General features: G+C 51.1%; 1 protein-coding gene across 1 annotated transcript in view; it reads left to right on the top strand.

Annotated features, from left to right (window-relative positions):
* Positions 1–27,172, top strand: part of Ccdc13 (coiled-coil domain containing 13) — a 41,129-nt gene that overhangs the window by 8,015 nt on the left and 5,942 nt on the right. The window contains exons 4-13 of the mRNA XM_021172328.2: positions 2,985–3,127; positions 5,303–5,392; positions 9,511–9,627; positions 10,718–10,822; positions 13,973–14,134; positions 16,276–16,452; positions 17,150–17,356; positions 20,450–20,577; positions 21,516–21,599; positions 22,401–22,523. Of these exons, the coding sequence (XP_021027987.1) occupies positions 2,985–3,127; positions 5,303–5,392; positions 9,511–9,627; positions 10,718–10,822; positions 13,973–14,134; positions 16,276–16,452; positions 17,150–17,356; positions 20,450–20,577; positions 21,516–21,599; positions 22,401–22,523 (1,336 nt within the window). The remainder of the gene's footprint in view (positions 1–2,984; positions 3,128–5,302; positions 5,393–9,510; positions 9,628–10,717; positions 10,823–13,972; positions 14,135–16,275; positions 16,453–17,149; positions 17,357–20,449; positions 20,578–21,515; positions 21,600–22,400; positions 22,524–27,172) is intronic.

Here is a 27,172-nt window from a genome sequence, read left to right as displayed (position 1 = left end):
TGGCAAAAGTCCCATCAGGAGGACTTCAGCATCCCAAAGGCCCCCAGTAGCTGGATGCACCTCTTCCTTCTGTTCTTTGGCTTTTCCTATCTAAAACAGAAAACAGGAAGACAAGGCTTTGGGTTGTGGGGATAGACACTCAGCTTTGCTTCCTGCTGCTCAGGGGCATGGTTGGGGGTTGGGGTGTGTTGGTTAAGCCAGGGCTCCAGGGAGAGTGGGGGATCCATCCCCACCAACAGGAAGGGTGGGTGGGCAGGGCTTGGGGTGGTTCCTCCTCCCCAGCCTGTACTGTTGCTCCACCTCTTCCATCTGCCAACGCACACACATGTGCACACACCTGTGCTTTTCCTGGGACTGCTTAGCTCTGCTCCCCATGCTGAACCTTGGTCTGGCTGGTCCTTGTTTTCTGAGTATTTTCCCTGTCCCCCTCCCCTCCCTCCCTTCATTTTCCCCTCCCCTTCTCTTCCCTCACATCTGTCGCTCAGGCTGTTCTAGAACTTGGGATCCTTCCTCAGCTTCCTCAGTGCTGGATTCCCAGCTCACCACCAGGCACAGCTCCATCTCTTGCTTAATTTGCACTAAGCATGGCATACACTCCAGTTAGAATTAGTTACTCTTTCTCCACTTGCTGAGGGCTGCAGGAACTTTAGCACCATCTAGGTCCCTTTGTGTCCTGATTATGTATTACAGTTTTGTGGGTTTATTAATTTTTTTTCCAGATAAGATCTCATATAGCACGGGGTATACTCTGTTTTTCTGTGTAGCTAAATCAAGCCTTGAATTCTTGATCCTTTTGTGTCTAACTTCCTAGTATGGGGAGTGCAGCTTGCACCGCACACAGCTTTTAAGTGTCATCTGGAAGTGGAGCCGTCTGGAAGAGCTCAGGGTGAGCGCTGAGCTCTGCTCTTGGCTGCTCTGTGTGCTGTAAGGACTGTTGTCAGGTGCTGGCCTGTCTGCTCACTCTTCTGACCTGTTTATCCCCAGGGTTGCTGCTTCAGGACTGAGGCTGTCCCAGGAAGGGCTGGGGAGGCAGGGAAAGGGTGCTGTCACTGGGCTCTCCCCGCTCCCAGGGCTTCCTTGGACAGTCTTCAGCTGGCTAATTGTGGATTTTTGTTGCTTTTGAGTCCTAAGAGGAAATTAGTCCCAGGAAGACTGTCTCTGGGCCACTCACATTTCCTCTACGATTGTTAGCGATTTCTTTCTAGAAACCTTCTGCATACGTTGATCTGAGGAGTGCGCTCCATAACAACGTGGAGCAGGGTGTTCACACCACAACCGACCCGAAACTCAGCTCAAATGGAGTTTCTTTACCTGCTGGAGCGCTTCCCTGTGTGCTTGTCTCTTTCTGTGGTCTGAGGCTTAGAGGGGAGTGACATTTATTTTCTTCTTCCAGACAGAGTTTCTCTGTGTAGCCCCGGCTATCCTTGAACTCACTGTGTAGACCAGGCTGGCCTCCAACTTAGAGATCTGCCTGCCTCTGCCTCTGCCTCTGCCTCTGCCTCCTGAGAGCTGGGAGTAAAGGTGTGTGCCACCACCATTTGGCAGGGAAGTTGGCAGGGAAGTGACTTCTAGTTGTGTCCGTCCTGACCGAGCTCCCGCTGATCCTGGGCGCAGCGCAGAGTGGCCAGGCTACAAGAGCTCTTGCTGCTCACCAGGTAGCCCCAGCTGGCACTCATCTTCCTGCACACACCTCCTCCCCACGCCCACCCCAGCTTCTCGGGGCTGCCTCCTATGTTGAGAGCCCCTTCCCAGCACTCTGCCTCTTGGCTGGATCCCTCCCTTTTATTAACTTAGGCCACTGTTCACACTTCCTGTTCTCTCAGAGGCCCCTCCCTGGCCATCCCTGTCTAAAATGTCATCACCTACCACAGGCACCCCTCTTCATTCCGAGCACACGTTCCTCCCACAGAGTACATACTTGGCTCTGTTTATTGTCTGTCGGTACTGCTGGAGGATGCATTCTCCATTCCTACTGAATCACTTCCACTGAATGAATCTGCTTGTCTTGGTCATGTGTTACCACAGCTCTGGGCAACTCCCAACCACGTGATCTCAGCAATATTGAGCACTAAGAATTTATTCATGGGGTCTAGGTAGCTAGTACCCTGGCCTTGCAAACATAAAGACCTGAGTTTGATCCCAAGTATCATGTTTTTGAAAACACATTGCACTTGTAGTGCCATGCTGGGGAAGCAGGTGGGGCTGGGGCTCCCTGGCCTGCCAGTATAGCTTCTGGTCTAGGCCAGTGAGAGACTGGGTCTCAAAACCAAAAGGGTGGTCAGCACCCTAAGGAGCAACACCCATGGTTGACTCTGATTTCCTACACACCTGAACCTATGTGCATGTATGCACACCTACAGCACACAGTGTGCACACACACAAAGCACACAACAGCATGTGCATGTGCACACACACATAGCATACAATGTGTGCACGTATAAAGCATGCATCGGTATGTGTGCACACATACAGCACACAATGTGCACACACATACAGCACACATCTGGACCTTCTTTGGGATTTGGCTAGGGTACCGCAACTTTATTCCATGTGTCCCTCTTTAGGAACCAGCCAGCTGACCTTGGCTAGAGATATCTTGTAAGAAAGCATAAGCAAGAAGCCAGTTGGACTGTCTCCCTGCACACTCTCTACCAGCCAAAGCTGGTATCGGGCAGATACAGAAAGGTCAGGGGCTATGCCCTGCTCACTGAGGTTCATAGCTCACTCTCTGTACAGTTAAGATCCTGGTATCTGATTATTTTTCCAGGTCTTATGTAGCCCAGGCTGAGCTCCCTATGTAGCTGAGAATGGCTTTGGACTTCCAATCCCCCTGCCTCTAGCTCCTGACTTGGGATTACAGGCATTGTGCCCAGCTGCCTTCCGATCTTATAGTTTGCCTGCGACCTGCTGATGCTCTGAACAACTGTGCAGATTTGAGGTGCAGGTTGTGTTTTTAATGGACCTTGCGATTTCTTTCATTTTAGGGACGTCTGGGATGGCTGGAGATCTAGTTGCCACCAAAATTGTTGAACTGTCCAAAAAGAACCGGGGGCTGATGGCCGAGTCAGAGAGCGCGAAGGCCAGGATAAAGCAGCTGAACAATCGCATCCAGGAGCTGGAACAGCAAGTAAGGGCCTGGGCTGCTCTTCCTGGGAAGTGGACTCCAGAGAGGGGCCACACTTGGAGGTCTTGGGTCCTTATGGAGGTCACAGGGCACAGTTGTTTGGAGTGAGATTTCTGGTGTCTGCCACATGCAAAGAGAGGAAGTATGTCAAGCAGCTAGGGGACACTGGCCATTGAGAAGAAGCCTGGCATGGTCTGGCTAAGGGCGATGAACACGGAGTTTCACTGTAATATCTGCAGCTGTTCACATGCCCCACTCCTGTCTTGGTTCCCCATCCAAGTGGCCAGCGTTGACCCTGCTGCCAGGCTTCCTGGGAATTGAGAGATGTTGTGTTTAACTGTGTAGGACAGAGCCTAGCATGTAGAAAGCCCAAGATAAATGTGCTCAGCCTTCTCCCAGAAACCCCCGTTCAACTGAAGCCACATCCAGAAGCAGTGACATGATGAGTTCTGTCTCCCCCATTTCGCTGTTCCCTTCCTCCCACCTAGCCACAGACCTGTCTGCTCCAGCAGGGCACAGCCCCATGGTTCTGGTTCCTGAAGAGTTGGAATGGCTCCTCAGGCTGGAGGGAGCCTTTGCAGCCTTTTCTAAGTCCAAAGTCTATTTTCGAGTCTCTGCATGGTCCACCCTGTTCCTTACAACTGGCACTAAGGAAGAGTTTATTCATTCTGCGATGTGTTTCTGGAGAGTTGGCTCATGCTCTGAGCCACTCACTGGAGGGAATAGAGTAGGCATGGGTGGTACCACTCCTGGGAGATGTAGCTGTGTGGGAGTGTGGCATAGCACAGCCAGGGCAAAGGAAAAGGAGCGACACCTTGACAGGCAACAGTGGCAGGAGCTGCTTGAAGGGGCTTTCCCAGCAGGCCCAGCCAGAGACTGTGGGAGCAACATCCACTCAAAGGGCCTTGAGGCCCATAGTGCCAAATGGGCAGAAAGCACAGGAGACCAGTATGGCCAAAGCCTAAATAGGATGATGTCAGGGATGTGAGAGGGGGGCCATGCCCCAAATCAGATTGACCACCATGTATGAAGAACAATTGAAATGTCACTAAAGGATGGCTGCCTACAGCAGGCTCTGTCATAAGGCTGTGACCATGTGGTAGCCACCCTCTATCTCACCTGTAACCCAAAGTCTGTGGTTCCTTTATTCTCTGCCTTCTGGGCTGAGAGTGTCTTAATTTGAGTTTTATTGCTGTGAAGAGATGTCATGACCACGGCAACTCCTAGAAAGGGAAACTTTAATTGGGGCTGACTTGTAGTTCTGAGGCTTAGTCTGTTATCGCTGTGGTGGTTTGAACAGGAATGGTATCCAAAGAGTTGTGTGTGAATGCCTGGCCATAGAGTGTGGCTCTATTAGGTGTGGCCTTGTTGGAGGAGGTGTGTCACTGTGGAGGCGGGCTTTGAGATCACAGATGCTCAAGCTATGCCCAGTGTAGTATGGTCTCCTGCTGCTGCCTGCGTATCAAGCCGTAGAACTCTCAGGTCCTTCTCCAGCACCATGTCTGCCTGCATGTCACCATACTTCTTGCCAAGACAATAATGGAATGCCAGTCTAGGGGCCTGTGTGTGCCAACCATGTGCAGGCACATTTACCAAGTGAATCAATAGCCAGCCCCAATGAAATGTTTTCCTTTATAAGAGTTACCATGGTCATGGGGTCTCTTCACAGCAATAGAATCCTAACTAAGACAATTGTCATAGCAGGAAGCATGGTGGCACGAAGGCAGGCATGGTGCTGTAGAGGAAGTTCTGAGTTCTACAAATGGATTCACAGACAACAGGAAGAGAGAGAGTGACATCGGGCCTGGCTTGAGCTTCGGAAACCTCAGAGCTCACCCCCAGTGACACACAAGAGTGCACCTCCCAATGGTGCCATTTCCTAAGAGTCTATGGGGCCATTTTCATTCAAACTACCCTAGAAAGTATGGCTGAGCTGTGGTTGTTTATTAAGGTCTTAAAAGATCTTTGGGCTGCCCTTCCTAGGAAATAGGGTTGATTACCAGGCAAACCTCTCCTGTCACAAGTAGCTTGGAAAGGAGCATTCCTTAGTGTTCCACATGTGAGCAAGAACTCAGACACTAGGACAGGTGGCCCACACGTCCAGCAGCACTGAGTGCTTCGGCTGGCTGTGCAGCTGCCGAGCAGAACCAAGTCTTAGTGCCGTGTTTGCTTTTCCAGCTGCAGATGACGTCAGCCAAGCCACCAGCCAAGGGGGCCACTGATGCAGGGGCTAAGCCACTGAAGACCCAGACGGGAGACAGAGCTTTGGTATGTGCTCTCCTTTATGCTGCATCTGTGAGGTAGCCATGACCCGGGCCTCCCCTTCCCCAGTGTGCTCTCAGATACTCTGCCACAATTCCCAGCCAAGGGCTCTTCTCTGCCATTGTGGCCTTAGAGCAGTCCCCAAGCAACAGATCCGGTCTATGCCTTTTGCCCAGGATGCCTGGCAGAACCCAGGGAAGGCCCAGATCTGAGCCACTTTGCATGGGGGTCGGGGGACTATATAGCTATAGCCTCTAAGCCCTGGGAACACAGACCAGGAGGGAAGGATGGTCCACTTAGATGCCTGCTCCCAGGCTGGTCCACTCTGCAGTAGTCTCTTTACAGGGTGACAGCTACTACTCCTTGCTTTGCAGACAGACAAGCTTGCTCCTGGCTTCCCAGAACAATTCTGTTCTTTTCCCTTCAGTGTGCGTGTGTGTGTGTGCATATGTGTGTGTGCATATGTGTGTGTGTGCATATGTGTGTGGTGTGTGTGTGTGTACATGTGAGGTGTGTGCACCTGTACATTCACACATGAAGAAGCCAGAGGACAATCTCATGGGTCATCAGGAACGCCATCCACTCCTTTGAAACAGGGTCTCTCTTTGGTCCCAAGCTCAGTACTCAGTACAGGCTGGCTGGTTGAGCTATTTAGCTGGATTAGACTGGATCTTCTGTCCCTGCCCAGCATTGGCATTACAAGCTCTTGGCATCATGCCAGCTGTTTACATGGTACTAAGACTGAATTCAGACCCTCACACTTGCAGTGTAGTGATATAGCTGTCTCCCGGCCTCCTGAGAGCGCTGTGTCCCTGTGCAGCACTGCAGCCTTACAGATCTGTGCCTCAGACCTTGTTTTGTAGCTAGTGAACATGTCACAGAATGTCAGCAATGTGAATGTGGCTTTATGAGAGGAAGGTAAGCAGCCATAGATGGGTTGCCAGGGATGTAAAGCCCAAGTCAGGTTAAATCTCACCTGTCTGCAGAGTGTCCCAGCAGCCACATCAGGGTTTTCTCAAGAAGCCAGACCAACTGTGACAGGTGGCCAAGCCCTGGAACCGCCAGCTCAGTGCCCCTCCTGCTCCATGTTGCCTCTGGCCCATGCCTTAGGATCAGGCCACTGCTTGCTGCTTTTAACAGGAATTTAGTCCTAGGTGTGCAGTGATGGGCCTCTTGGGATGCAGGAATGGGTGTATGAACCAGTCTTGTTGCTAGGGAGGCAGCCAAAGTGCTCTTAGTAGGCAATGTTTCTCGTGGCCCTTCCTGGCGAGGAATACTGCCAAGATGTCCTTGATTTATCCGGACCAGTGAGCTCCCTTGACTTGAGTTACCCTGGGTGAGAAACTGTTGGGTCCCTTGTTAGCCTGATAGGATTATCTGCCTTGCCACACAGGGATTCATAACTTTGGTCCATAGAGGGTTCTAAGAGGAAAAGGACTAGCCATGTACAGGAGGGTGTGATGGGCCTTCAGAAACGGGCTAGCCTGAACTGGCAACAGGAGCTCACCCTGCATCTGAGAAGCTGGAGTAGGAGCTATCCTTGTACTATGCTCTGGTGAAGTAGGTGGTGAAGACCTGCCAGGAGGAACAGTGCCTTCAAGGCATAGAAGCTGGGGACCTGGAACATTGTGCACAGTTGGCTCACCTGGGTGTCAGCTGCTTTGCATTTGGTTTGAGCCCAGAGCTCACAGGCAGGAAAAGGACATGAGCCAACATAAATCAGGGATCAGGGGGTGCCCAGGGAGGGGTTCTTGGGTCACTGGAACAGGAATCTCAGATGCATTCCATAACCAGCTACAAGAGCAGGGATCTCTAATAGAAGAGTGTGCCAGGCTACAGTTCTCATCTTAGCCAGACCAGGTGCTTTCCCTGGTATATTCTGCTTGTGGACACGACCAAACCATGTCTGCAACACTGGACCCTGAGGGGCAGCTGCTTCAGGAGGCTGTGCTGTGAGCAGTCAACAATGCCTGTTCCCAGGGCTCTGTAGCTGTCCTTCAAAAGAAACAGCCTGTGGGAGCCAGGCTGGCACATAACCCCACCTCCCCAAAGCCTGTGTGGTGGCTGGGACAGAGCATGGGCCAGCTGCTAGGCCTCTCCAGAATGCCATATGGCGTTAGTCACTGTCACCCACCCACCCAAGTCCCTTGCCCCGCCCCAGAGCCTGCCCTAGGCTGTGCCCTTGGCACTCCTCCCGTTGAGTACCTCTGCAGGCAGATGTGGAGCTGAGGCTGGGAGAGAGCATCAGAGCCTGGCTCCAGGCCACAGTGGCACAGGGGTGACAGGGGGCTAACATGTCCTACAGTGCCCTAAACAGGGCTATCAGGGCTCTCAGTCTCATGACAGGAGGCTCTGAGCGCCAGCAGAGGGCTTCTTAGTCCAGGGTAGATTTAAAGCTACACATTAGCAGAGAGAAGACAGGTGCCTAGCAGAAAAGGGTAGCAGGGGGCCACATGGGCAGAACTCAGAAAATGCGTAGTTTTTCAAAGATCTATTTGCGTTTTTCAGAATTCTCCATTCTGTTAATATTGTTTACATTGATTTTTGGCTTTTATCCTGCCAGTGGTATTAAGTGCACCCAGACTTCTGAACCCTATGTCCAGGCCTAGTTTCTATGACTACTGCTTTACAGTAGGCTGTTCCAAGTTCCATGAACTTCCTGGACTTGGTCTGATGGACCTCTCTTTCACACTAGCATTTACAGGAGTTTCTGATTGTTCCACTAAAAAAAAAAAAAAAAAAAAAAAAAAAAAAAAAAAAAAAAAAAAAAAAAAAAAACCCAAAAGATTCAAAAGCCCCCATCATGACCACCCTATTCCCAAAAGTCCAGGCCCCTGGTCCACTGGGGCAGGAACAGAGGTCTCAGCAAGGCCTGATGGGTATTTAGCTTGCTAACCAACCTCTCTGTTTCCGTAAGAATCTATGGCACCATTGGCAGCAGAAGCTCATATTGGGAGACTTGGCCAAGACAAGGGTTCTAATCCCGTTGAACCATCCCAACTCCATGCATTCCAGGGCAGCTCTGCTCTTTTCTAGACTTGATTTTTGTTGCAGATGGAAGGAGCTTGACTAGTTTGATCATGGAGGTCCCAGGAATATCTAAGACAGAGAGACAGGTAGTATAATAATCCAGCATTTGCCTGAAACATAGCATCACCATCATCACCATCATTAAAACAGCGTCTCTCTGTGTGGCCCTGGCTGGCCTGGAACCACCCTGTAGACTAGGCTGGCCTTGAACTCATAGAGATCTGCCTGCCCTTGGCTCCCAAAGGCCTGTGCCACCACACCCAGCTCAGATGATTTTTTTTTAAAGATTTATTTATTTTATTTATACGAGTACACTGTAACTATCTTCAGACACACCAGAAGAGGGCACCAGAACCCATTACAGATGGTTGTGAGCCACCATGTGGTTGCTAGGAATTGAACTCAGGACCTCTAGAAGAGCAGTCAGTGCTCTTAACTGCTGAGCCATCTCTCCAGCCCAGCTTAGATATGTTTTAAAGAGAGAAGACACAAGCAGACCCTGAGTCCCAACATGCATCTTTCGAGTGAGATGGGACACTTAAGGACTGGACCTGGGCCTTATTTCCATCCAAGCAAACACACAGTGCCCACCTCTGTTAGCAGAGTCACAGCCTATGCTGACAACACCAAATCCAGAAGACGAGGCTCAGATTTGGGGAATCATGGTGTGCCTGCTGAACTAGTGTGGTTTTCTGCAGGTGGAAAGAGGATGCTCTTAGCATGAGCCTGTCTCTGGGCACAGCACAGAGTGGCCATGCCCAAGGAGTGTCTGGGAGATGTGGCACCTGCTGCCTCCTCTAGATGCCCCAGCCGTGGCCATGCATGTGGCCACACATGTATGTGCGACACAGAGAGCAAAGAGCTCAGCCCTGAAGTTGGGCTGTGCTGATTCAGACCATGCTTTGTCCTATACTAGCCAGGTGGCCTTAGCTCCACCCACCTCTGCTTTGCATCTCAAGTAGCTGGGGGTTCTGAGAACTCCAGCCCTTGCCAGTGCCTGGAGCATACGTAGAGAAATAGTAATAGATAAATGACTGATTGTCATTAATATTTAGGCCACAAGTGACCACTTTCTCCCTGTCCTTCCCAACCAGCTGGAGACCCCAGAGGTGAAAGCTCTGCAGGACAGGCTGGCAGCCACCAACCTGAAGATGAGTGACCTGCGCAACCAGATCCAGTCTGCAAAGCAGGAGCTCCGTGTGGCCCAGAAGGTCTTCTACACTCAGGGTGTGGGACTTCTTGTGTGACCAGGGTTGGTCCCAGGAAAATCCCGATGACCCACTGGCTTCTTTTCCAAAGCAGGGCTGCTTAGACCTGCTTGTGCTGGGTCAGTCCTGTCTGGGGTATGGGGTGGCCGGCTTCCTGGAAGGGCTGCCCACTACCCTGAGATGCCCACTACCTGCCTATGAATTGAGGAGATTAGCTCTGCCAACCAGGGAGAGGACTGGGAGCCTTCTGTACATCCCCAGTGGCTGCCCTGTGCCCTGGTAGACCCTGGGTTTCTACTCAGTGAGCTGCCTTACCTGTGACTCAAAGGCTACCTGGCCCACCTGCTGCCTTGCACCTGTGACTTGCAGCACAGGAACAAACAGGGAATGTGTGCACTGAAGGCCCCTTCCCAAGGAAAGTGCTCGGTGCCAGGGTGTTGGATTAACATAGTGAATTTGGCATCTGCCTTCCTTGCTGGAACCACTCAGACTGGCCAAGAATTACAAAACAGTGTTCTATTGTGGAAACAAGGGCCAGAGACTTGTCCTGCTGGATAGGGGATCAGCTTGGTGATACGGAGGGTATTATTTCAACCTCAAAACCTTGAGGTAGGCCTAGCTTCATACAGCTTTGGTGGCCACAGTGTCAGGTCTTCCTGAAGCACGGCAGCCTCAGTTGACTTCTCTGTGCTTACGAGAGTCACTTGGCAGAGGCCAGCCCCTGTGGCGTGCAGCACGCCTCCTGAGCCCTCCAGAATTCTGTGATCCCAGGCAAGTCGTGCAAGGAGGCAGGCACTGGTGGCTGAATGTGCCGGGAGCAGGGGGCCCTCGGGGCAAGAACAGTGTTGGTGTGTCCCAGAGAAGGGCTGGCATGATGGACTCACTACCTCCCAGGCAGAGCAGATCTGGACCTTTAACAGCTGAGCTTTGAGGTAGGAGGGAGGTCATGCAGATAAAGCCGTGACCATCAGGAACTCCACCCCAGCAATGCCTGAGACCCATGCAGTGAGGGCTAGAAGGGCTGGGTAGCCTCTCCCCTGCCCACACTGAGCACCTCTTCCCTGCCGGCACTGAGCACCTTGCTTTGTTTCAGGTTCTGGCCAATGAAGTTGGGGAAGATGTAAACATCCAGCAGCTGCTGGCCTCCCCGGGGACCTGGCGGGGAAGGGCTCAGCAAATTCTAGTGCTACAGAGCAGGGTGAGTGGACTCCTCCTGCTGGAGCACACGCACGGGCGGGCGCAGGCCTGTGCCTCCCACACCATGCCCCTGCAGAGTGGAGGGGTTTTCATTTGTTTATTGCCAGCATATGCACTTACATAACACTTTGCACATGCCCAGTCCTGGCTCTTAACCAGCCCTACAGCCTTGGGTTTCATTTCTGTCTCTGCAGGCACGCTTGCCTGAGTTCGCGTAAGTTTGCGTGACTGCTGAAATGCTTTTTCCAGTTTCATACCAGAAGCTTTTTGTTAGCCAGTAAAACAGCCTGGTCTGCCTCTTTATTTTCTAAGTATTTTGGCACACACCACAGGTAGTTAAGAGAAGCGGTTCCAGAGCTGACTGGCTTGAGTTCAAACCCTAGAGATCTCCACACCACCTGTGGACTGGCACACAAATTACTCTCTGTGCCTCAGTCTCTGCATCTGTGTAATGGGGATAACAACACTTGTGCCTCCCTACCCCTGAATCCTTGGTCTGTTGGCAAGATTGATTGTGTTGGCATGTGTAGGGGTGGGTTCCTCAGCAGGGAGCCATCCTGGAGAGAGCACTAGACATGTTAGCCCAGGTTTACCACCCTACTCCCACCTCCACCCTCATTTTGCCTTTAGAGTGAGAAGCTTCCAGAAGCTTCCTCGAGCATGCCACCTGCATCTCCTGGGATCAAGTCTACATCCTCCTGGGTGCCTTTTAAATTAGGGTTGTCCATGAAATCCTTGAAGCCAGCGTGAAGGGAAACAACATCCCCCCAAACTCTGGGACCCTAGAGATGTGAGCTCAAGTCTCCTCACCGTTAAGCACCCAGCGCATGCCAGCCTCACCTTTGCTCTGGTGAAGCTGAGTGTGAATGACTTATCTCCTTCCGTACCACCTTGAGCATGCCTGATCTCATCTGATTCTTTTTTTGTTTGTTTGTTTGTTTGTTTTTTTATATTTTTATTACATATTTTCCTCAATTACATTTCCAATGCTATCCCAAAAGTCCCCCATAGCGCCCCCCACTTCCCTACCCACCCATTCCCATTCTTTTGGCCCTGGCATTCCCCTATATTGGGGCATATAAAGTTTGCAAGTCCAATGGGCCTCTCTTTCCATTGATGGCCGACTAGGCCATCTTTCGATACATATGCAGCTAGAGACAAGAGCTCCGGGGTTCTGGTTAGTACATCATGTTGTTCCAACAATAGGGTTGCAGATCCCTTTAGCTCCTTGGGTACTTTCTCTAGCTTCTCCCTCATCTGATTCTTGACAGTGGTGTAAAAGAAACACATACTAGAGAAAAGGCTGCCGCTAGCATGTGGCACAGCTGTGAAGAGGCATAAAACCAGAGCCCACCTCTCACCCTGAGAAGTATCAGCTCAAAGCGCATCGGAGGCCTCAGTGTTAAGCCCACAGCCTGGCGATGCTCTAGGAATAGAACACGGGCCTCTGAATAGGATCCAGCGCTGGGACACAGGGCAAGAACTGATAGGATGGCATTAAACGGAAAGGATCAGCGAACGAAATGCCCAGCGGAGTGATGAGAGCCTGCTGCGTGGACAGCCTTTGCCACCTGTAGCTCTGAAGATTGATAATCAGAATATATAAAGAACTCCAAAACCTTAGCAAAAGAACAAACAACTCAAATTTTAGATACACAATTATTTTCACATACACTTCTGAAAAGAAGAAATACAAATGGTTATGGAATGTATATATTTGTGTGCACGTGCATCTGTGTGCATGTGTGAAGAGGCCAGAGTAGACATGAGGCAGTGTATCCTACACCCAGAGCTTCAGGACTCCCCTGTCTCTGTGTCTCAAGCGCTGGGATTACAGGCAGGCTGCCTGTTAATAGTCAACATCCTTAGTCATTAGGGTAATGATACACTAAGATTTCCTCTCTTCGAGCCACTGCTGTATGAACATTGTGTCTCGGTGAGGATATAGGATGTAGGGACAGAGGAATGGCTGGGACCTAGCATGGTGTGGCCACTGTGGAGATGAGTGTGGGGATCTTGAGAAAACTGAAGGCAGAGCTCCCGTATGACCCAGCTCTACCACCCCTGGATATACACTGAGAGGAGACTGGGTCAGCACAGGGGGATCCCAGAGATACCTGTCCACTATGTGGTCTCAGCCTGGGTGCCCATCAGTACGTAAAGTACAGACGCTATTGGCACACGGTGGGAGAGAGATGTGTGTATGAACAGTGGTATTTTAGCCATAAATAAAAAACAAAAGTATGGCATTTGCAGGAAAATGAATTGGGCATGGGTATCATTGTTTTAAGTAAAACAAGCCACACTCAAAAAAGACAAATATTTCATGTTTTTTTTTCTTATAGAGGATTTTTTTTAATTGACCTGAAAGAGACAGACAAGAAGAAAACCAGGGGAGGGGACGAGAGTGGATGTGGTTCAAATGAGGTTCCAGATGTAAGGAAGCACCACAGAGAAACCAGACCCCGTTTGTGCAATCACTATGAGAATGTTTATAATAAAAAAGAAACATTTCTTTTTATAAAATCACGATGGTGATGGTAGCCCACGCCTTTAATCCCAGCACTCGGGAGGCAGAGGCAGGTGGATTTCTGAGTTCCAGGCCCACCTGGTCTACAGAGTGAGTTCCAGGACAGCCAGGGTTTGTTTGTTTGGTTTGGGGGGGTCTGTTTTTTTAAAAAACCCTATGGAAAAAAAAAAAAAAAAAAAAAAAAAAAAAAAAACCAACAACAACAAAAAATCACCTATGGCTTTTGTTAAAATACAGCTTCCAGACCCTTCCTGCTCCCCATCCCTTGTTTTGGGGGCATGCAGGCTCGGGATGGGGGAGGTGGTTGGGTGCCGAGTCTTCAGGGCAGCACTGCACCTTCAGGCAGGCCCATTTTCCTAGGAGGGGATTGACAGTGGGTACAAGGAGCCTGGCTGGGCACAGTCAGGAGGAAGGGGCTTTCTCGCTGACCCAGAATCATCTCTTCTAAACAAGCCCCGTGGATGGTTTCTCCATTTGCCTAAGATCTTCCTAGCCTGTGCCCATCCTGTGCCCACCCTGGAGGGGTGGCTCCATCTTTAGCCCAGTACAGTCTTCCATGGCACCTAGGTGGCAGGACCCATGGATGTAGACTGGTGGGACAGCCAGCTTTCGTGCCCTTAGGTCCGAGATCTTGAGAAGCAACTGGGACAGCGTCAGAACAAGCCTGCAGGTTCATCGAGCTCTGAGCTGCCTCTCAGTTCAGACCCAAGGAAGATGACAGCACAGGAGAAAAACCTACTGAAGATCCGCAGCCTGGAGAGGGACAAGCAGGAGAGCTGGGAGGTGAGGCAGGCACGGCCCACAGGGATGGGAGACTCACAGCGCTCATGAGACCACACGGGGGCCTTGGGCCTCACTTCTTGTCAACAAGTTTGAGCTGCCTGAGTGGGACCCCACCACCATTCAGTGAATGCTAGGTGGTTCAACTATGGCAGTTTGAGAGGAGCTATGTGTAAACCTTCCTGTAAAGAAAATATGTTGGCCAGGCGTGGTGGCGCACACCTTTAATCCCAGCCCTTGGGAGGCAGAGGCAAGTGGATTTCTGAGTTTGAGGCCAGGTCTACAGAGTGAGTTCCAGGACAGCCAGGGCTATACAGAGAAACCCTGTCTTGAAAAACCAAAAAAAAAAAAAAAAAAAAAGTCCCTGTTGTGATAAAATGTAAGATAAAACTAACTTGAGGAAAGAAGGGTTGGTCTAGCTTACTGTTTGAGGGGAACCCATCCTGTCAGGGTGGGAAAGTGTGATGGGAATAGGAGCCTGAGAAAGATGAATGCCAGTGTGTGGTGGCTCCATTTTCCCCCTCTTTATTCAGTCTGGTACCTAGCCAGTGGGCTGTGACGACCCATGAGCATGGGTGTCTTCTCCTCTGGAGATGCCCCAGTGGGATGCCCAGAAGTGTGTCTTCTAGGTGACTCCAAATTCAGATACCTTGACAGTGATGGTGAATCCTCACACTGGATCACACTCCCAATGGTGGAATAGGGTGAAGCCTAAAGAAAGTGCCCCAAGGCTGTGAACGGAGTCGGGGGGGGGTGGGGGCAGCGTGCTTCAGGTGTGCCTCACTGCCTACTGGGAGTCAGTGGGAGCTGTCTCTGGCCCTCAGCACCTGACACAGGCTTCCAACAGTGAGGCCTTCCACACCTGCCCACTGGGAGACTTCATCTGTAAGTGTGTCTGCCAAGCTCCAGGCCAGGGGTGTCAGGAGCCTCCCCATGGCCGCCTCCAGCCTCCTGCACCTTGTCCAGCTCAGTCACCAAGGTGCTTTAACTGTGAAGAGTCCCCTGATCTTAGGACAAGTAGCGTGGTTTGGGGGAGAAGGAAGTGGGGAGATATGAGAAGCAGAGATGTGACCAAGGATGAACACTAAGGTAGGGAACTAACAAGAGCAGGCTGGGATAACTGAGATGGACGGACGGACGGACGGACAGGAAAGGGAGGTGTGGGGTAACTGACGGCTCCACGCTGAGCATGAGAAGGTGATAGGACGGAATGTCTGAGTCAGTGCCTGGTCTGCGGCTGTTGTGTCCCCTCCCCCACATCACAGTAAGCAGCAGTCTGTCTCTCTGCTTTACCCAAGCATGTCACAATCCCAGACACATAGTAGACCCACAGGACATATAAGACTGAAGAAAGGAATGAGAGGCTCTGAAGCTTACTGTGGTTAGAGCCAGGTGCACAGTGCAGAGGGGATCTGCATCCCCACACAGTGGGGGTGTCACAGAAGCCTGCTGGCTGTGCTTACGGAGTGGTCCCTCACTGAGTGGGTTTAGTTGGGAAGAGGCCAGTTGTCAGCCCCCAACAGCACTATGTTTCTATTAGAAACAATAAACAAAACACAATTTAGGTGGACATGAGCCATTTAGGTTAAAAAATGGGGTTTGATGGGCAGTGCAGCTAGTTCTTCTGGTTGTGTGCTGTGTGTGTGTGTGTGCTCTCTGTGTGTGTGTGTGCTCTGTATGTGTGTGTGTGCTCTGTGTGTATGTGTGTGTGTATGTGTGTGTATGTATGTGTGTGTATGTGTGTGTGTGTAACACACACACACACACACACACACACATGTAGGGGCCAGAAGACAATTGCAGGAGTCATTTTCTGCTCCTGTGTAGGTCAAGCTCAGGTCTTTATCTGCTGAGCCATTTTGCCAGTCCTGATGTTCATGTCTTAAAGCATGAGGGATGCTATGCTGCCAACCCATCCCATCCCATCCCGTCCTGTCCCTCCCTGTGCCATAAAGCTGTCCACCAAGTGCCTGTCAGAAAATCAGGGAGCTGAGCATGCATGAGTCAGGGCCCTGGCTCCATCACTACCTCCTGTGTCCCTCAACAACTGCTCCCCCAACCCTGAGTCTCCCCCGAGAGAGGGATCCAGGGTGGCCTGGGCTATGAGCATAGGCTGGCCCTCAGCTTTCATTTTCTAACTACAGAAACTGGCCAGCGAGCGGGACACCCTCCAGACAGAGCTGGAGGAGCTGAGAAAGAAGTTCGAGGGCATGAGGTCTCGCAACAAGGTGTTGTCCAGCGAGGTGAAGACCCTCAGGAGCCAGATGACGACCCTGGTGGAGAAGGGCAGGCATGACGATGAGCTGATTGATGCCCTTATGGTATGCGGGGTGGGAGAGCAGAGCCACCCCAGACATGCTTCCTATACGGACGCCCTGAGTGCCTGAGGGAGATGGCTATGACCCTGGTCCCGTTGGCACTGGGATCCCCCAAGGAGACGTGGGTGAGAGAGGGTGTACCTCTGGGGAGCAAGCAGACTGCAGGGCAGGCCTGCCACGTGGACATTCACTGATGGTTCAGGTGTGATGAGCATCCATGTTCTCCTGAGGCGAAAACAGCTGCCTTCTCCTGCCCCCAAGTCACGCTGTCCGTCCCTTTTGCACCAAAGCAGGAAGCCTCTGTTCTTAGAGTCTCTCTGGGGACATGTTCAAGGGACTGGGGCTCAAGTTAGGTCCTGGCAGACTCCTTGTGAGACGGCCTGGATCCTAGTTCAGGCCTTTGTGTTCACATGTCTTCCCACAGCTAGGCACCCACTCACTGAGCTCCTTCTGGTATCTGAAGAGCACCTTTTCCCACGATGGCCCAGGGAGGAACCTGAACCAGAAGGGACCAGAGATGAGCCTTGCATCCTTTGGGGAAGGTGCTCCTGGCTCTCAGAGGGAGAGCTGGTGTCTCCTGCTAACGTCTTCTTGGGCTGGGCAAAGTTGCCTGGCTCCAGGGAAAAGTCAACTGTCCCTGTTCTTCCCTGCCCTAAGTAGCCCAAACCTACTTCTAACTGCCCTCTGGCTTGGCCCTCAGGACCAGCTAAAGCAGCTGCAGGACATTCTGAGCAGCCTGAGTGTGCAGGAGGAATCGAGACGCACATCTCAGCAGCACCTGGACCAGAAGGTCAACAGTGAGGCCCAACGAAGCAGCAGCCTTGTGGCCCAGCTGCGGGCCATGGTGGTTGATCGTGAAGCCAAGGTGCGGCAGCTGGAGCTGGAGATTGGGCAACTCAGTGTCCAGGTGAGCTGGGTGCCCTCAGGCCAGTGTGTCTGCCCACACAGCCCCTCCCACTCTCCACAGTCACTTCAGCTCTGGCCACTGCATCGTCCTGGCCTCATGTGGATCAGCTGCCTCCAGCAGCCTTCCTTCTAATCTGCACATACTTTCCTTCCTGAAACACAAGTCCATCTGCGGCCGTCACTGATCTTGTCTAGAACACCAACCTGATCATGTCCTTGCTCAGCTTAGAAGCCACCTGGCTTCCTGTCACCCTTCTTGTCACCCTGTCCTGTCAGCTTTACCAAGATCAAGAGGATCCAGACTCCTACCAGCTCACCCTTTCCCATCTGCAGCTGTGGCCCCCATCTTGGTGATCCAGTGCGGTAGCTGTGGCTCGAGCCATTGTGGTCACGTTGCAGTCAGTAGGATGGCCACACTTCCTTTTATTAAAACATTTAAAATCTTTGACAATGTCATACATGTATACGTGGTATCTGGGTCATTTTCATACCCCCTTTTACCCAGTCCTACCTCTCCCACCCTCCTAATTCCTCTTTGATCCCCTCTGACTCCTCCTTCCTCACGGGTTCTCCTCTTGCTTCCGTGTCTTGTATGTGAGTGTGTGTGTGTGTGTGTGTGTGTGTGTGTGACTGAGTTTAATTAGAGTTGTGTTAGCATGCCACTAGGTTAGTAACTGGAGCATGGGGAACTCAGCAGTTGGGTGCACCATGAAGAAAGTGGCTGCCCCCCCAGCACCCATTGGCTGTCAGGAGTTCCTCAGAGGGGTGTAGTCTTATGAGCCCCTCCCCTCCCCATGCTGGAATGTTAACAGGCCCCACTTTTCTGTGGGCCTTGTCTAGGTAGCTACCGATGCTAAGACTACATACTCACAACAGCCATGCCATGTCTAAGAGACAGTGTTTCATAGCTCCCCTTCTGTCCTTGTCCTCCATATGTGCCTCTGTCCCTTGAGCACTCGGTCACTTATTCTCAGCTCTCTGACCAGTTATAAGTCCCTGTAACTATGTAACTGTCACCCACCGCAAGCAGAATCTTCTCTGACCAAGGCTGAAACCAGCACAAACCTATGGGTAAAACACACTTAGGAGGCAGTTTGATACCATGTAGCAAAACAGCAACAAAAGATCCCTCTCTGTGGGTGTGACCTCCCCAGCCATAGGCTTCGTCCTCGTTTACTGTATCAACACAAATTGTAGCCTGTGGAGCAGGGCTCAGATCCATCCAGAAAGCTATTGGTTCCCCAGTAAGAGTCACAGGACTGTTGCACCAGGGGTGCATTTTGTCTGGCAGGCTGCTGGTGTATCTTACAGGGATGACAACTAGGTGTGACCTTTGATGACTGTTCTCCTCCAGCATCCTCTCCATCACCTTCTAGCACTATGAAAGCTAGCCAGCAGATGGATACTCGCAGCTTTTCTCCAGCTGTGTGATTGCTTTCTCTGTGTCCTGCAACCAAAGTGTGCGGTGTCTTCATCAGTAGGATCTTACCAGTTACTTATGGTAGACAGCTAAGAGCAATTGCTAATAACAGCACTGCTATTGACACCTGCCGGCCTCTTCAGTTTCCGTGTGTGACCTGTGGACTCTGGTAGTCATGTTACTCACTCGTGCACTTTCCATGTGTGACCTGTGGGCTCTAGTAGCCATGTTACCCACTCATGCACTTTCCATGTGTGACCTGTGGACTCCGGTAGTCATGTTACCCACTCATGCTCTTTACATGTGTGACCTGTGATCTCTGGTAGCCAAGTTACCCACTCATGCAGCCCTTTTTATTCTTTATTATTATATTTTAAATTAGCTTACAAAATAGCATTTCCGTCTGGCTTTTTCACAGTCCTTGGTTTCTGTTGTCCCCTTCCCCAGTCCCTGCTTAGAGCTGCGCACTTGAGGATTCTCCTCATTTCATTCAGATCCCGGCATAAGCTCCAGTTCTTGCTGTCTCTCCTGAGTTTTCCCATCAACCTCCCCTTCTTGCACTGTCAGCTCTCCCTCAAATGGCCCTGCACACTGTCCCCTTCCTCTGCCTCAGGGAGCCCTGTGCTGGGTCTTGGGCCTCTCTTAGATTCCAGGTCTCTCCAAGCTACTCTCTCCTCACACCTGTGCCCATGTTTTCCCCTGAACTCCCCCCAAGACGAAGACTACAGGGCCTCTGTGCCTGCTTGGGGGGCCACATACTCCAGTGTCTAGGGTGGGACATGGGAGCCTGCTCAGGGCTGTTTACAGTCAGGGTGCCTTTAGGGATTCCTCCTACAGAGTGCTCACAGGGAAAGCAAAACCTTCTCCCTTTAGACCTATCCAGGTGGTGACATGGTACAACAGCCTTGCCCTGTGTTTCTTTTGAGAGCCCCTGGCCTCTTCCAGCTCAGGCTGGCACTGACTGACTGGTCTGCTGTGTCCAGGGTAGCCTGGGGCTGTAGGACCAGCTGAGGGAGAGGTCTGGGGGACACCACCTTGCAGTCTTCAGCTCTAGTATCCTGGGGCGGAGTGCATGGAGACTCTGGCGTCAGCACTCCCCTCTGTCCTTGATCCAGCGGGACCTTGCTCCACTCATCTGGTGTAGTCGCACCTTCTGGTTTTCTCAGAATTCCTGGGACTCACTGCTGTCCTTTGCTGATGGCCTAACCTCCTGCTAAGGATCGTCTGGTACCCGAGAGAGGACGGGGCTAATAGAGAGAGGCGTTTGGGACGCTCCATTTTCACACAGCCACTGTCCCTGCAGGCAGCTGATGTCCAGGCGTTAGCTCTGGTGCTTACACTGACCTCTAGTCACACCGTGTGTGGGGGGCTACCTAGGAAAGCGGCCCTCACAGGTGTCAGCTCCTACCTGTCTGTAGCCCTGGCCTGCACTGTCCCCATATCTCCCTGTGGCCCTGGCCTACACTGGTCTCTCTCTGCAGCCTCCTTCTGAACAGAGGCATTGTGTGATGTCTTTGTTATGCAAGCTGTGTCTTTGCTGCCCAGGCCAGCTTTCACCCTGAAGAGAGGCTTCTTTCAAATGCCTGGAGCTGGAAACTAGCCAAGGCACCCTGCGGCCTTCCCCTGGCCTCTGCACCAATGCTCTGACATCCAACCCACGTCTGTTCCCTGCAGTATCTTCACGGTAAAGGAGGGGGTGAGGGGGCCAGCCCCACCGATGCCAGGTTCCCTGAGGACCAGACCCCGATAACCAACTCTCCAGCCTCAGCAGGCGATCATGTTGGCAGGCTTGGATCTTCCCGGTAAGGAAAACACAGGATGGAGGATGGAGGGAGGGACTGTGAGGACTTGGGTACTATCCAGAGAAACAGTATCCCCACCTCCTCTTCTGGAAAGCCCTTGAGTGAATTGTTTTGTTTTATTTATTTTGAGACAGGATCTCACTATGTAACCCTGGATGGCCTCAAACTCACAAAGATCCTCCTGCCTCTATCTCTCAAGTGCTGAGATTAAGTCATGTGCCATCATCTCTGGCTGTTTAGTTTTTCCATACAGGGATCAAGTGTCCCAGACTGGCCTTAAAATGACTCAGAGCTCCTGATCCTTCTGCCTGATTGCATGTACACACAGCACATATATACCACACATACATATACCACACACACATACACACATACCACATACACACACCACACACATGCACACATCACACATATACACATACACCATGCATAGTCAAACATACCACACATCACACACACACATATACACACACCACACATATGCACACATACCACACACATATATACACACACTACACATATGCACACATACCACACACACCACACACAGACACACACACCACACACTACACACCACACACTGCACACACATCACACACTGTTTTCAGATGGCTGCCCTGCTGCTGTTCTATTTGAAATCTTCCCCTATTTTCTTGGCTCTTCATGGCAGGAAGGCACTGTCAGCATGGGTGTCATCACTTGAAGCACCTGCTGACGGCCCCTTTGCAGCCTCAGAGCCCACTTATTCCTAGGTCTGTCAGACTCACTACTGTGGACTGCTTGGGATTCTGTTTTATTCTTGAGCAAGGAAGTGCAGTCAATCCACGGGAAAACTGTGAGACCCACGTGGCTTGCTGCATGGGCTCCCTCGATTCCTGTCCACTGTGAAGTGCAGTGTACCCATTTCTCCTCTGTATGTCCCTTCTGCCTGCACACAGGTCTGTGACCAGCCTGGGCCATACACTTGTGGAATCTGCTCTCACGAGGCCTTCCCTGCCCAGTCCCCATGGGACATCGCCCAGGTAGGAATTCAGAATCCCTTAGCTCTTAACCCCTCCTCAGGCCTGAGGCCAGGCAAAGCCCTAGCATGCCTCCAGGGTTGTATAAGGCCAGAGAGGCTGGTGGTGGGGCCATTTGATAGAGTTAACAGCTTCAGAGTCAGAGCTTGGCCCTAATGGCCAGGCTGGGGAGTCAGCATGAGGTTCCTGGCCCGGGCCCCACCTTCCACGGCCTTCTCTTACCCACTGAGAGTCCTTCTCCAGAGGGAGCACCTCACATTATGTGGGTCCCCCACACTAAGTTACTGATATCCCCTCAGCTCTCTAGCCCCTCCTCGGTGGATATAACCAGACTCAGGGCTTAAATGCACCCTTTGTTCTTCTTGTGGGCTCATAGACAAAGGATGGCTTGTGTTGCCCGAGACCTACCCACTGTCCACTGGAGATCCTGCTGTCATTAACCCCCTCCCTCGTGGAGGTCAGCTCAGGATTCAGACCAAGCCTCCAGTGGGCCCACTCTCACTTGAGGTTTACCATGTGGCTATAAAGCAAGGTGTCCTATCGTTGGGCTACGTCTCCTAGGACGTACCTGTGACACTTCAGGCCAGACACTGATAGTTCAGGGACCTTCAGCCAAAGGAAGTCACTTGACTCTGGCAGTGAACCATGCCCCAGAAGCCACCTAGGCAGACCTAGGCATGGTAGCTCAGTTTTCCTCTCCTCTGGCCATCTCAGAACCTCTGAATTTCCCAGTGCCTCCTGCCATTGTATGGGGATATGTATGTTTGAACTTCATATGACCTCTGTCCTCCACTATGGCCCCAGGTTCTCGGACTCCCCAGAACAAAAAGGCTGGCAGGCACAAGCTGCAGAAATGAAGGCCCTCTGGCAGGCTGCTGAGGTGGAGCGGGACCGGCTCAATGAGTTTGTCACTGTGCTGCAAAAACGGTAACACATGGCACCCAACCAGCTCTCCTCACTGCTGGTGGGGACTGGGCTCCCTCACAATCACAACTCACGTGCCCCTCCCGGGCCCACAGCTCTGGGCTCTGTCAACCCGGTAGGACTTGTTCTCCGGGGCAGCCCTGCACACTCAGGCAAATTCAAGGAGATTAAGCTCTGTCAAATGTAACTATCTTCCCAGAGCTACCAAAGAGATTCATGGGGGAAAAGATACAGCCTAGCCTGATGCTAGCAGTTGTTAGGAACAGGAAGGTAGCTGAGGTGAGAAGCTGGGGTTTCTGAGAGGCAATAAGGGGTGTGCAACTGAGGTGCCCAGGAGGTCCAGCTGCCTCCAGAGAGTTGCTGACAGAGTCCACTCACTCAATCAGTGCCCCTGCACAAGTGACCCAGCTGGCAAGAACTGCAGGTACCCAGGCCAGCATGTGGGCCAGCCATGTGACCTCCCTCCTGAGAAATACAAAGGACACCAGCAAGCTTCTGTCCTCATAGCAGTGTCATATGTCAGTCAGAGCTCTTTGATGACAGATGATAGAAACCAGTTCTGCCAAACCTAGTAGAAGGAAGACCTGGAAAGTACTGGAAAATGCCAAGGAACCAGAACTGAGAGGCAGGCAGCAGTCTCGGTAGCAAGAGCCTACCCCAAGACTGGAGGTAGCTCCAGGTGCTCACAGAATTAGGGGAGGAGGCTTACCAAAGGAAAAACAGGGCATTGCTACCAAGGGAGTCAGGGCGACTGGTACCTAAGCAGGAAAAGGCTGTGCACGCAGGGTCTCAGGTACAGAAAACACCTAATCTCTGTATGATTGCATTCATGTCTGTCAAAAGGCAGCCATGCTCTCCCCCTGGGCTTTGGCCTCCATTCCCCTAAGTTATGTCTGTGATTGGAGGGGCTTTGAGCACAGTGGTTGGTCCTTTTGAAATCCTGTGCCTCAGTGAGAACTGTTCGACAAGATGTCAGCTCATCATCTACTGGCACTCCCATGGTCTTCTCTGTCATAAATGGAGCAAGGTGACTCACACCTCCCTCCTGTCCCCCTCCCCCCGCCAAAGCCTCCACCTGAAGTGGGCTTTCCTAGGGCCTCCCTCACAGGACTAGGCCTAGGGTGAGACAGGAAATCAGCTGAACATGTATAAGGCAGGCAATCTGTGAGTCACGTGCATCTCTGTCAGCTGCTAGGAGCCCCAGGTTCATTCTGATGCCCTGTTCCACTTGGGGGCTCTGTGAGACTGTCCTCAGACCCACCAGCCAAGTTATGTTGTCTTTACTTCCTGAGCATCAGCAAAAGGGACCCCCAAGCACTGTCCTGAAGCCAGGCCCTTCCATGCCAGCCTTTCTTGCAGGTAGCCTGGGCTGCTTCTGTGCAGCTCCTTGTCTCTTCTGAGTTCCCACAGCTTCTGGCTGCCTCATCCTGTTGCCACCTAGTCCCCAACCTCTGCCACCTAGTCCCCAACCTCTGGTATCCTGGAGTTGTATGCTCAGCTGGGACACCCCGCCCCCCGACCCCGGGGTGCAGTCGAGAGGATCCCCACTGACATATGCTGTGGAAAGCTGGGTGAGCCCACCTCTGCTGTTTTCTTCCTCTCTCAGACTTGGGTCCAGTGTCTGAGAAATAAGTTATTTCTTAGATTTTTATCCATTTCTCTCTATAAAAATAGTTTTAGTTTTTTATCTATTTAATTATGGATGTGTGTAGATGTGGATGTGTGTGTGTGTGCATGTGCATGTGTATATATGTGTGTGGATATGGATGTGTGTGGATATGTGTGTGTATGTGTGTGTGTGCCTTTGTGCTCATGTGTACATGTGTGTGTGCATGTATGTGTGTGTGCATATATGGATGTGGATGTGGATGTGTGTGCACACACGTGTGGGATTCTGGAGACCTGACTGGGGTTGTAAGACTTGGTTGGCAACAAGCGGCTTTACCTGCTGAGCCTTTTCTCTCAGTGCTTAGAGCGAGAGGGCCGACTCCCATGGCAAATGCCACTGGTCTTATCTCTTTTTAAAAGAACGCCGTTGGCTTTGGTGTTGTGTTTTGTTTTGTGATGACAGTTCAAATGTAGCTGGGGCTGGCCTTAAACTCATGGCCCTCCTGCCTCTGCCTCATGCCCCCAGCCCCAACATTGGGTATTTTCTGTGTCTTGCCCCTCATTCAGGATGAGCTGAGTTTTACCCCTTTCTCTGCAGCAGGCTAGGACTCTCTTCTTCTTATAGTGATGTCTTTTCTAGCATAAAGCTCCCTCAGCCATTCAGTGGCTCCCATTCATACTGCGTCACCCCTGGGTTCTCACTCTGTACCCCTGTTATTGTTCTGATGTTTCTCTTCCTGCAAGTAAGCATTGAAGCCCCAATTCACTCCCCCCCCCCACTGTGTGTACACTCCAGTCAGGGCCACCATAGAAAGAAACGTCAGCTCTCTGGGCCTTTGTTTTTAAGAATATTTTATGGTGCCTTTCTCTTGAATGAAAACCTAAGAGAAATTGAAGGCATAGAATTCTAAAAGGATGGGAGAGCCATAAAAACTATTTTATTAACTGTATTTTGTTGCTGCTGGTGGTGTTTAACATCTGTTTTTTGCTTTGTTTTGTTTGTTTTTTGTAGCCCAAGCTGGCCTCCCTAGATAGGTGAGGCTGACCCTCCTGCCTCTCGCTCCCCAGCGGCATCCATCCATGCTTGCTCACCGTCCTCTTTTAACAATGTTAAGCTTACTTAGTTCTTTAAAAGTCATTCCCATCATTGGTCACCAGAGCAGGGGAGACAAGAAATGGATGCCTGAGGCAGCTGAGTCTACTTGGTCACTTCCAGGCCAGAGAGAAAACCTGTCCTGAAAAAGATGTGGATGGTGCCTAAGGATGGACAAGTTTGAGCTGTCGCCTCTACATGGGTTAAGCACACATCAATATACACCCCCTCCACACACATAGACAAGCACACATGTACACACACACACACTCACACATGCACACACACTCTCTCACAATATACACACACTCACACATGCACACACACTCACAACATATGCACACATGCATACATACTCTCTCACAATATACACACACACACATACACACACATTCACAACATACACACATACTCACATACACATTCATATACAGCCGGGCATGGTGGTGCATGCCTTTAATCCCAGCACTTAGGAGGCAGAGGCAGGCAGATTTCTGAGTTCGAGGTCAGCCTGATCCACAAAGTGAGTTCCAGGACAGCCAGGGCTATACAGAGAAACCCTGTCTTGAAAAACAAAAAACAAACAAATACCCTCACACGCACACTCTCTCACTATATGCACATACACACACACTCACACACATACACTCACACACATATTCACACACATGTGCACATACACACTCTCACAACATGCACACATACACACACACACAAACATATATACACACTTACATACACTATGGAAACTCACATCATGCTGTCCCATTTTCTGTGATGCCAGCTTTTGGTTTCTTAAGTCCACGAGTGTAAATGGAACCCACAGTTAAGCAGGACACACACATTCCTGAAAGAGCAAAGCAAAGCAGAAATGCAAGGCCCTCCTTCCCTGTTAGAGTCAGCACACATTCCTGTTTCACTCACCAACAGAGTGACAGCAGCCTTGGATTTGTTTGCTTTTACATTTTTAATTTGTCATAAATATTTAAGTTGCACCATACATTATGCATAATCTCTGCCCATTTCACTTTCTGATACCCCATGGATCTTCCCTCCTCATCAAGATGGGTTCTCTCCACAGCTGTGAGTTGATCTCATGGCTTCCCTAATTTACTTTACATTCCTCAGTCTGAGTTACTGGTTTCTGGTTTTCAGATACTTTCTTGTGTTTATTTATGTCCTCAGCTTACTTAGTTTTTGTTTTGTTGGTGTTTGTTTATTTGTTTGTTTTTGAGGTAGGGCCTTACTCTGCAGCCCTGGCAAGCCTTGCGCTCGCTCACTGGGTAGACCATGCTGTCCTCGGAGTCATGAGCCTCCCCTCCCTGCCTCCCAAGTGCTGGGATTAGCGGTGCAGCTTGTTTTGTTTTTTTCTGTGTGCTGGGGATGAACCCAGGGCCCTGGACTTGTTAGACAGGAGCCCCACCACCAGCTAGCTACACTTAGCCTCTAGGAACTTGGAGGATTGTGAATAGCCGTGACTTACCTGCGTGTTTATCCCCTGCAGAGAGGATCTTACCATCATCCCTCACAGCCTTCCAGGCAGCTCTGATGCTGAGGATGCTGGGTCTCCAGGAGCCACGAGCTTGTTTTGTTTTGTTTCCATATGTAGTCATCCTAGTGAGTCTGAAGTGTTATCTCAATGTGGCTTCGGTTTCCCCAGTGCTAGCAGATACTGAACGTTTCTTTCATGTGCAGACAGTAACTCTTATATCTTCTTTGAGGCATAATACGTTTTGCCTACTTTTTAATGAGGTTGTCTTTGAATCCTGTTGCTGTTAAATTGCAGACATTCCTTTCTTTTCCTGGAATTCTTGTATTGTTTGAAGACAGCAAGTCTGTGGTGACTCATGAAGTCATAAGAAACTCTCTGGGCTTGAAGGCTCAGGGTTGTCCCATGACAGACATACATGCTCTCTCTCTCTCTCTCTCTCTCTCTCTCTCTCTCTCTCTC

Source organism: Mus caroli, chromosome 9 (genome assembly GCF_900094665.2).
Source record: "Mus caroli chromosome 9, CAROLI_EIJ_v1.1, whole genome shotgun sequence".
Taxonomy (NCBI): domain Eukaryota; kingdom Metazoa; phylum Chordata; class Mammalia; order Rodentia; family Muridae; genus Mus; species Mus caroli.
The sequence above is the reverse complement of the archived record's forward strand: the minus strand, read 5'-3'. Positions and strand labels throughout refer to the sequence as shown.